Below are 10,591 nucleotides of genomic sequence, written 5' to 3' on the forward strand. Positions count from 1 at the left end.
GAGGCAAGTACATGATTCACAAAGTACTTGCCTGCTAAGTTACGGCGGCGTATCGTAAATCGGGGCGGGCGTAAGGGCGGCTAATTCAAATTCGGCTGAGGGGGCGTGTTTTATGTTAATGGGACTTGACCTGACGTGATTGACGTATTTTACGAACGGCGCATGCGCCGTCCGCCTACATTTCCCAGTGTGCATTGCGGCTAAGTACGCCGCACGGTCCTATTGATTTCGACGTGGACGTAAATGACGTAAAACCATATTCACTGACGACTTACGCAAACGACGTAAAATTTTCAAATTTCGACGCGGGAACGGTGGCCATACTTAACATTACTATTCCAGCTATTTGATGGAATAACTTTAGGCCTGCTAATGCGTTACATAAACCGCGTATCTGTACTGCGTCGGCCGGGCGTACGTTCGTGAATAGGCGTATCTAGTGATTTACATATTCTACGCCGACCGCAATGGAAGCGCCACCTATCGGTCAGCCTAAAAATTACACTTTAGGATACAAGGGTGTAAGACACTTACGCCGCTCGTATCTGAGCCTAATTTAAGCGTATCTGGTTACCAGAATACGCTTAAATTAGCGCAGACGCAAATTCTGACTTAGGCTGGCGTATCTACTGATACGCCAGCCTAAGTCTCTCTGAATCTAGCTAAATATTTTCAATTTTTACTTTTTTTACTGCCCCCCTCCCCCCATCCTTAAAGCAGTATTAAAGGGGTTGTAAACCCTCCTGTTTTTTCATCTTAATGCATTCTTTGCATTAAGGTGAAAAAACATCTGACAATTACCGGCCCCCAACACAGCTGGGCAAGCACTGTGCATGCACGAGCCGCACTGCGCACTGTCATTGACCGGGCAATCTTTTGGGACCTGTGACAATCCGAGAAGAGGAGCCCTCTAAAAAGAGGGTTTCCACTCCCCGCCCCCCCCCCAAAAAATTTGATTCCAAATGTGGCATGTCAGGGGGTCACATTCACTTAAAGCGGAAGTTCCATTTTTGGGTGGAACTCCGCTTTAATAATACTTTGAACTGCAAAGGTAGTGGACAGGAAGTATGCTTGAAATAAAGGATCATCCTGTGGATCACAGCAGTGCAGTTTGTTCTGCACTCCTGTGACCTGTTTTCAGCAGACAGCGGGTTGAAGCCGTCACAGAGCCGGGACCAGCACACCGCTGAGAGCCTGAGCCAGCCTTTTCCGCCTCCTTTATAGCCCAGCACTCCAGTGAGCAAGGAGGGGGCAGAGCAGAGAGCGGTGACTGACAGTCACCAGCTCTCTGCTCAGGGAGTCTTGACACCCGAGCGATCGGCAGTGTTTGATAGCTCAGTTCACAGTGTTAGAGCAGGTGGGGGACAGATGCAGCATCAGACCGATGCTGCATCCACCTAGGTAAGTATGATTCTCTTTTAAACCCCGTTATGTTTGGCGGCCAGTACCACCAGCTGATTGTGAATGAGGTCATGGCACATCTGTGTGGACTGCCCTGGAGACTGATATCAGGACAGATTTGGATATGTATACTATACAAAAAAAATATTTTTTCGGAAAAACATAAGCGGATTAAATCATCCAGGTTTGTTATCTTCCTGTGGTTCTGATTTAACAAGTAAATTGTGCAGAATTCCGCCAGGATTTATTTAGCCGTGTTGTGCTTGGGATTGGTAATACATTTTTATAGGAATTTATAATGACTTTCGGGATCATTATTCAATAATGGCTCTGCAAAATTATCCCATACGCGCCCGGTAGGAGGTGGTGTGTTTGCTACAAAATAAGTGACAGATCTGTCAATACTCATTAGTCGTATTTGAAACGCTCGACTGTCTTGCTATAGCAGATTGAAATACGCTAACTTCAGTAGAAACAAAAGGCAGGAAAATTTGATACGCCTAATAGAAAACCATTAACCAATGGATAAGGATGCTCACATTCTTGTTTATATTGCCACAGATGACAAGCCCAACCATTTTGCATAACTGATGCTTAAATCTGAGAAGGTTCTGCTGTGACATATTTTTAAAGTCCATGTAAAGCTATGCACCTTGTTGGACTTAACCCTTATTAATCCAGGATATTTTACAAAGTGGCTGGATTCCTGGAGTTCGGCTTTAAATGCTCTTCCAGTGTTGTTCATTTCCCAACCATAAGGCCGTGTACACACGATCGGTTAAACCGATGAGAATGGTTTGATGGACCGTTTTCATCGTTCCAAACCGATCGTGTGTGGGCGCCATCGGTTATTTAACCATCGGTTAAAAAAAAGCCAACTTGTTTTAAATTTAAGTTTGGATTCCTAACCGATGGAAAAAAACGATCGTTAGTAGGCACAACCATCGGTTAAAAATCCATGCATGCTCAGAATCAAGTCGACGCATGCTTGGAAGCATTGAACTGCGTTTTGTTTTACGTCACCGCGTTTTTTTAACCGATGGTGTGTAGGTGTGACGGACCATCAGTCAGCTTCTTCCGTTAACCGATGAAAACGGTCCATCGGCCCATTCTCATCGCATGGACCGATCGTGTGTACAGGGCTTTGACCTGGTGACACTGTCACTAGGTCAGTTAGTTTAACAATATTCTTCCCACATGATTTCATGTGCATTTAATGCATTCTATGAATGTTATTTACCCGTAAAAGGCTTTTTTGTGTAGAACATCCAAAAGCCTACTCCAAGAGTCTACTTCTTGATTGTGATATCAGCAGATCCAGTAGATTCAGAGCTGTAGCCTAAGTGACACTCAATAGCAGAGGTCCCCAACCTCCCTGGCACCAGTGGGGTGCGGTGGTATTCAAATATATATGGACCCTAAATGCTGCATTAATGCACCATTTGTAATGGTTTGTGGCACAAAGCCATTCATGCTCAGGTGGGAATTAAAGCCTGCTCAACAACATTAATGTAACTTTGGGGTGCCAGCTGTGAATGTCCATTTCTGTATGGCTTCCCCATGGAATTCTACAGCAAGCTTTACACTACTTTGCATCCAATACACATTTCTATTTATTTGTAAATGTTGATGTAGCGCACTGGGGTAGGGTGACCACATTTCCAAACTACCATTCAGGGGCACCCCCCTTCCCAAAAATCAGCTTGTGTTGTAACAAATCACAGCACAGTGATTGGACACAAGAGGCGGGATTTATGATTTCTCCAATCACAAGCAGAGGGCGGGGACTGTGCTCCTCCAGGCATTCCCGGCCAGGACAAGTTCTGTCAGTGAGAAAAGCGGTGATGTGGCAGCCTTTTTTGGGGGCATTAGTTTGGCTTTTGGGGTGGCTGTATCAGTTTCATTCCGGGACACTGTATTGTCCTGGAATGAAGGTACCCGGGACAGATCTGCAAAATGCGGGACTGTCCCGGGCAATCCGGGACACGTGGTCACCCTACACTGGGGTTTAGTCAGGGAGCTCCTGATCAAATTTCTTGTGAGGAGTAGCTACTGTAGATAGTTGTTAAAGATCCATTGATTTCTCCCTAAGTTTGGCATTGTACTTTTTCTCTTCTGGCACTTGGTGGCATTGGATGTGGGAAGGACATTTCAAGGTCAAGTTATGGGTGTGATAGGATATCTCAGCCGATGGGCCGGGGTTTTCTTGAATCCCTTAGCCTACTGGGAGCACCTATATATTCAATGGAGTCGTCTGTGCCACCTGAATGGCTGTCTGGGTGAATATGTGTTGTACGCCCTGGGCTGCTAGGCCGGAGATTGGGCCTATCTCAGAAACATTTGGCTACCAGGCTGTGTGAGGGCTGATTCAGAAGTAAGAGGGCATCGCAGGGTTGGGGCTGCAGCTTGCAGTCCAACCAGAAGTGACGATTTTGCCGGCCGGAGAACCTGTCAGTGGTCGGAGGTAGAAGGGAAGCTGTTGCCACAAAAGGACCAACCACCGTTACTAGGGACCACAGTAAGTAACTGAAGCAAGTACCGGAATCATATTCTCACCGAACGAGCAAGGTAGAGAATCGGGAAACTTCAGGCGGTGATCAAGTTAGGGACCCAACCAGCGGAGGAGATGCTTGCAGAGCAGCCTTGTGTGTCAAGTCAGGGACGAGACGATTAGAAGGGGTGAAGTTTGAGAAGTATCTGGAGTGCCAAGCTAGGGACCCAGCAGAGAAGCGGCGGTGACACTTGAGGGGATACAATCGCAAACCTTAGATGAGCTCAAGGGATTCAGAGTCAGTAAATCAGACGTTCTAGAGAGACCGGGAGCTCAGTATTGAAGAACTACAAGGAGCAGTTGTAGTGAAGCTGAAAGAACTGTTACGTTTATGAGTTAGGAACTGTTAAAGGACTGTTACAATAAGAGACAGCATTCCTGCAAGTGCAGATGTGGCTTCTTGCTGGGGACTTTCTTCTATGTTTTTCTATCTATTCAGTTTTATGAGTATCTATGGAAATAGTACAGCATCTAAAAAGTCTTCATCCACTACATTTCATGCACTAGAATACATTTACGCATGTACACACGCTTACAGTATATGCATTTGAAAACATATAGGTGTAAAATACACTCAAATGCAAGATTTAGGCATCTTTGTATGTTACTGAAATGCAGCCAGTTAACCTTCGCTTTAAGGCCAATTCTACATAACATTGTTATATATATATATATATATATATATATATATAAAGATATGGGGCCGCCTCAATGGACCACTTGGTCTTTTTTCTGCTGTTATTCTTGTGTTTTTTTATCTATTCAGTTTTATGAGTATCTACGGTAGAACCACCCCTCTCCAATTACTAGTTTGACTTTTTTCCTGGAGGAACAAAATGTACTGAGTGTCTTTTAGCCCTAATAACTATGCGTCTACCATGTGGAGCCGGCTTTTCCATGTTCATAAGTGGCTTATAACCAGCATATTTAAATAACCAGAAGACAGACCAATAAATTTTCACTTTAGAATTCCCGTGCAATATGCAAATACCATCTTTATGTCTAAACCTGACAGTTTTTTATTGCCTACTTTATGCGGAAGCATGTTCATACTTACAGATTGCTGGGAGATGAAAGGATTTATACTTCTGTGATGTGGAACTGGGGTAGGAACCCCCTAAACACCACTAGATAGATGAACCGGCCTGTTTAACCATTCCACATTTAATGTCTAGTCATTTTGACATAAAGTTTATATAAAGCAGACATGATTAGCCCAGCAGTGCTTCCTGTCCCTCAGACAGCAGCGTGACTGATTGTTTGCCTTTATCTCTGTTCGGCAGCAGTGGAATGGCCGTGACACCGGTCTCATGGTAACGCGCGTGGTAAATCACAGAAGGTTCTCCGCTACCGTCAGTGTCGGGGATACGTCTCTGCGTAGCACCAGCAAGTATCGTTGTGTCCTGAGATCAGCTGGCGGATCTGGAGTGTCCAACTATGCAGAACTCAGCGTAAAAGGTAAGAGCGCACATGAATGACTCTCAGGTGTCCTGTATTCAGAAAATGGACATTATTGTTAAAAATGTTGGTTAAAATTGAGAAGAAAACTTTAAAGCTCTACTCCAGGTAAGCAGGTAAAACACAGATGGGTACACGTCGCAATGTTGCCAAATGATTTGTATTTTTGTGCATCCAGTCCGGAGATTTAACCAGCTCTACCACACAGCACAACCCTACTTGGCAGGGGAGGGGACCTGGTCTTCTTTAACAACAGTTTCACTCTACAAGATAGTTAGGCCTGCATTAAGGAGAAACAAGCCTACATGTAGGGTTGGCATGACAGGGTTTAAAGGGGGCCCAGGAGGAGTTTTAAGTAGGTTAAGAAGAAATAGGGTCAGGGGTACTTACGGGATTGGTGGGTTGGAAGGAACAGGTGGAGCTTCAGGAGATGATCAGTAGGAGGATCCTGATCACTTGGAAGAGGGACTGGGTTGGATCAACTTACTACCCTCCTTCTCTTCTTTGGGTTCAGTGGTTAGGCATTTGGACAGTTCCCTTGGTGTGATTTGCCATGGCAGCTGATAGGTAAAAGGTCCTTGTATGTGCTTTATCATAAAAAAAAATGTCCACTGGTAGGGACCTGTGTGGCTCCCAGTAGTTTGTTTGGGTTATATCTGCTAGTAGTGGTTGTGACAAGAGGCCTAATTTTTGGTTAAAGCAAAGTACTTGAAGTAGTGATGCCCACAAGGATCTTGTGGCTCCATTTTGACATACTCGACTGACTGTTTTTGTATTTTATGTTATTTATTATTTAGACAACTTTGTTAATAAAAGGGCTGCTTTGTCATTAATCTCCAGTTTTCTGTGTGACATGGATAAGGTATGAGGGGAGTGATGGTCAAGCTTAAAATGCTTTAAAAACCTGTGTATTGTGTTTATTTTTGACAATTTGTTTAGGTGAATGGGTAGGGGTACAATGTACCCCATACTCATTCACATAGGGTGGGGGGCCAGTATCTGGGGGCCCACTTGTTAAAGGGGCTTCCAGATTCCGGTATGCCCCTGCCCACAGACCCCGACAACCAATGGCAAGGGACCCTTGTCCTCATCAACATGGGGACAAGGTACTTTGGGGTGGGGCAGCAGGTTGAGGGCATTTGGCCTGGTATGGTCCAGGATGGGGGGCGGCGCTCGCTCATTTCCCCCCTTTCCTGACCTACGTGCTCGGATAAGGGTCTGGTATGGATATTGGGGGGGGACCCATTTTTTGGCATGGGGGTTTCCCTTAAGATCCATACCAGACTGAAGGGTCTGGTATCGTCCTGGGGGGGGGGGGGGACCCCACGACATTTTTTTTTTTACGTTTTGGCAGGGGTTCCACTTTAAGATCCTCAGCACACAAGTCGTACCGCAAGTCAGATCATCATGATCCGACTTCTGGTGTGACTTCTATTCAAATTGATGGGATACCATAGGGAACCATTGATTTTGAATAGAAGCAGAGAAACGCAGCTGAAAGCTAGCGCGGCTAAATGTGCATTGACATCAATGCAAAACGCTGATAAAATCACGTTTTTAACGCTGCTTAATTTTTTATAATCCCCGTGGGCATGAGGCCTCAGTTATGTGGTGTGGTTTTTAAGAAAAGAACTGGTTCTGATTTACTGCTCAAAATAGCATGTGAAGATGAGTGGAGTCCTCAAAGGACCCCTATGCAAGATAAATTTTTGCCCCTCCTTTTCCCTTTCCAACTAATGGAGAAAAGAAGACCGCCGCTCCAGGTGAGTGCAATGAGCAATCAATGTCCTCCTCAGAAACCGTGGGTGCTGGCAATGCACAAGGCAAAAATCAGGAGAAAAGGTATATGGACAGCCGCACACCAAAAACAACCTTAGAAGGTAGCCTTTATTTGTGCAAAAGGATAAAAGCACTACAAACACAGCAAGCAGTGGGATATATATATAGCTGAAGCGTTTCGCACAGAGGTCTAGTGCTTAGTCATAGACCTCTGTGTGAAACGCGTCAGCTATATATATCCCACTGCTTGCTGTGTTTCCTTTTGTGTCCTCTTCTTGTGTTGCCTCAAAGGGCCTCCCCTTATATTGGTCTACAGAATGATTATCTTTTATGTTATAAAGATCCAAGGCCCGGATTCACAAAGACTTACGCCGACGTATCTAATGATACGCCGCGTAAGTCCACGGTTGCGCCGTTGTATCTATGCGCCTAATTCACAGTACAAGATACGCCTGAATTTTGGCTTCCTATGACCGACGTAAGTCTCCTACGCCGTTGTATCTTGGGTGCATATTTAAGCTGGCCGCTAGGGGCGCGTCCATTGATTTACGCGTCGAATATGTAAATGAGCGAGATACGCCGATTCACGAACGTACTTGTGCCCGTCGCAGTAAGCTACGCCGTTTACGTAAGGCGTACGTCCGGCGTACAGATAAACCACCAAATAGCTGGTCTAAGTCATGTTAAGGTATGGACGTTGGAACTGCCGTCGGATTTTACGTCGTTTACGTAAGTCGTACATGAATGGGTCTGGGCGTAGGTTACGTTCACGTCGTACAGATTGAGCCGTCGTATCTTAGAAAGTATATGCGATGTGATTCTGAGCATGCGCGCGCATTCGGCCATTCATTTACATGGGGTCACGGTTAATTTTAATACAACACGCCCACTACCTTCCTAATTTGAATTAGGCGGGCTTACGCCAGCCCATTTACTCTACGCCGACGTAACTTACGGAGCAAGTGCTTTGAGAATCATGGCCCAGATTCACAAAAGAGATACGACGGAGTATCTCAGATACTCCGTCGTATCTCTCAGAGTATCTATGCGATTGATTCATAGAATCAGTTACGCATAGATAGCCCTTAGATCCGACAGGTGTAATTGTTTTACACTGTCGGATCTTAGGATGCAATACCGCGGCCGCCGCTGGGGGGAGTTTGCGTCGTAAACCAGCGTCGGGTATGCAAATTAGGAGTTACGGCGATCCACAACGTTTTTTAGTGTTCGCTACGTCGCTGCTAGTCTAGTTTCCTGTCGCAAAGTTAGTCGTCGTTTTTGGTGCCTTAACTTTACACAGCACACGTATGTGCTGTATAAAGTATGGCCGTCGTTCCCGCGTCGAAATTTAAACATTTTTCCTTCTTGCGTAAGACGTCCGGGAATATGGAAGTACGTCGCCGTTCGAAAAAATTACGTCACTTCGTGCAAAGCACGGCGGGAAATTCAAAAGGGAGCATGCGCAGTAGGTCCGGCGCGGGATCGCGCCTAATTTAAATGGAACACGTGACACGACCCTTTGAATTACGCGGGCTTACGCCAGAGGCCGCCGGCGTAGGTTTTCATTGCAAGTGCTTTGTGAATCAGGCACTTGCGATGAAAACTTGCGGCGGTGTAACGTATCTACGATACGTTACGCCGCTGCACTTCTACGTGAATCTGGCCCACTGTACTTGCCTCTCTATGTTACGTCGGCGTAGCGCAAATGAGATGCGGTACGCCGATCTAAGATAGGCTGCTCTACCTGAATCCGGCTATAGGAGTGGAAGTGGTTTAGCAAAAGACACTGGGCAGGGCTGACACCACTCAGTCCACAAAATGCCGGTGAGTTATCAGCCCACAAGAGCGCTTAAGAACTGAGGGCATTTTTGACAGATCAATCGTTATTTTGCTGTATTTACAGGATAAAATGCAGGGAAATGCAGAGATGTACTGCATATGTTTTTGTATGCCTACCTTTTTTGTCTACCTACCTTGGTTTGATATGTTGTTGTCCACTTTAAATGAAAAATACATTTTTTCTTCACTTCACAACTATGTGCCACTTGGTGTTGATTTATCACATAAAATCCCAATTTATTTATCTATTTATTTATTCAAATGCTTATAAAACATCAGCGCAGTCTTAGGCCCGGTACACACGAGCAAACATGTACGGTGAAACCGGTCCGTCGGACCGTTTTCACCGTACATGCCTGCCAGAGGGCTTCTGTACGATGGTTGTACTAACCATCGTACAGAAGTCCGCGCGTAAACACTACGCGGGGCGTGTCAGCGTCGTCGCCGCGACGATGACGCGGCGACGTGGGCGGGTCTGCCATTTAAAGGCTTCCACGCATGCGTCAAAGTCATTCGACGCATGCGAGGGTCGGCGGGCGCTCGGACATGTACGGTAGGTCTGTACTGACGACCGTACATGTCCGAGCGGGCAGGATTCCAGCGGACGGTTTTAAAACACGTCCAGGAATATTTGCCCGCTGGGAAAAGGCCCGGCGGGCAAATGTTTGCTGGAATTCGGCCCGCTCGCGCCCACACACGACCGAACATGTATGCTGAAACTGGTCCGCGGACCAGTTTCAGCATACATGTTTGGTCGTGTGTACGGGGCCTTACACACGTGCCTCGATGCGCTGGCGGGATAAAAACAGAACAGAAAAGGGGCAAAAACTACATCGACCAAGCAAGTGACAATAAAACAATAACAATCAGCGAACAAGAAAATATAAAACATACAAAGTTAAATATATAAAATTTAGAGCTATTAGAATACATTGGGCCAGATTCAGGTACATTTACGTTGCTCCGCGGCGGGGTAACGTATCTGATTTACGTTACACCACCGCAAGCCCACAGCGTAAGTGCCTGATTCACAAAGCTCTTACCTGTAAACCTGCGGCGGTGTAACGTAAATCCGCTCGGCGCAAGCCCGCCCTATTCAAATGGGGCGGGCACCATTTAAATTAGGCGCGTTCCCACGCCGAACGTACTGCGCATGCTCCGTCGAGAAAATTACCCGAAGTGCAATGCGCTAAATGACGTCGCACGGACGTCATTTGTTTAGACGTTAACGTAAATGGCGTCCAGCGCCATTCACGGACGACTTACGCAAACGACGTGATTTTTTAAATTTCGACGCGGGAACGACGGCCATACTTAACATTGGTTAGTCCACCTAGAGGGCATCCCTAGTTTTACGCGGCGTATCTCGACGGAAACAACGTAAAGTTAGAGCGACGGGTAACGCGGACGTTCGTGAATCGCCGTAACTAGTCATTTGCATATTCTACGCCGACCGCCATGGAATCGCCACCTAGAGGCCGGCCTAGAATTGCATCCTAAGATCCGACGGTTTAATTCAATTACACCTGTCGGATCTTAGGGCTATCTATGCGGAACTGAATA

At 46.1% G+C, this 10,591-nt stretch overlaps 1 protein-coding gene across 13 annotated transcripts in view; it reads left to right on the forward strand.

Annotated features, from left to right (window-relative positions):
• The window catches only part of PTPRT (protein tyrosine phosphatase receptor type T), a 474,386-nt gene that overhangs the window by 214,481 nt on the left and 249,314 nt on the right, over positions 1 to 10,591 (forward strand). For all 13 annotated transcript variants that reach the window (XM_040330466.1, XM_040330472.1, XM_040330464.1 and 10 more), the window contains exon 6: positions 5,236 to 5,410. In XM_040330466.1, coding sequence (XP_040186400.1) covers positions 5,236 to 5,410 — 175 coding nt within the window. The remainder of the gene's footprint in view (positions 1 to 5,235; positions 5,411 to 10,591) is intronic.

Source organism: Rana temporaria, chromosome 12, assembly GCF_905171775.1.
Source record: "Rana temporaria chromosome 12, aRanTem1.1, whole genome shotgun sequence".
Classification (NCBI taxonomy): Eukaryota; Metazoa; Chordata; class Amphibia; order Anura; family Ranidae; genus Rana; species Rana temporaria.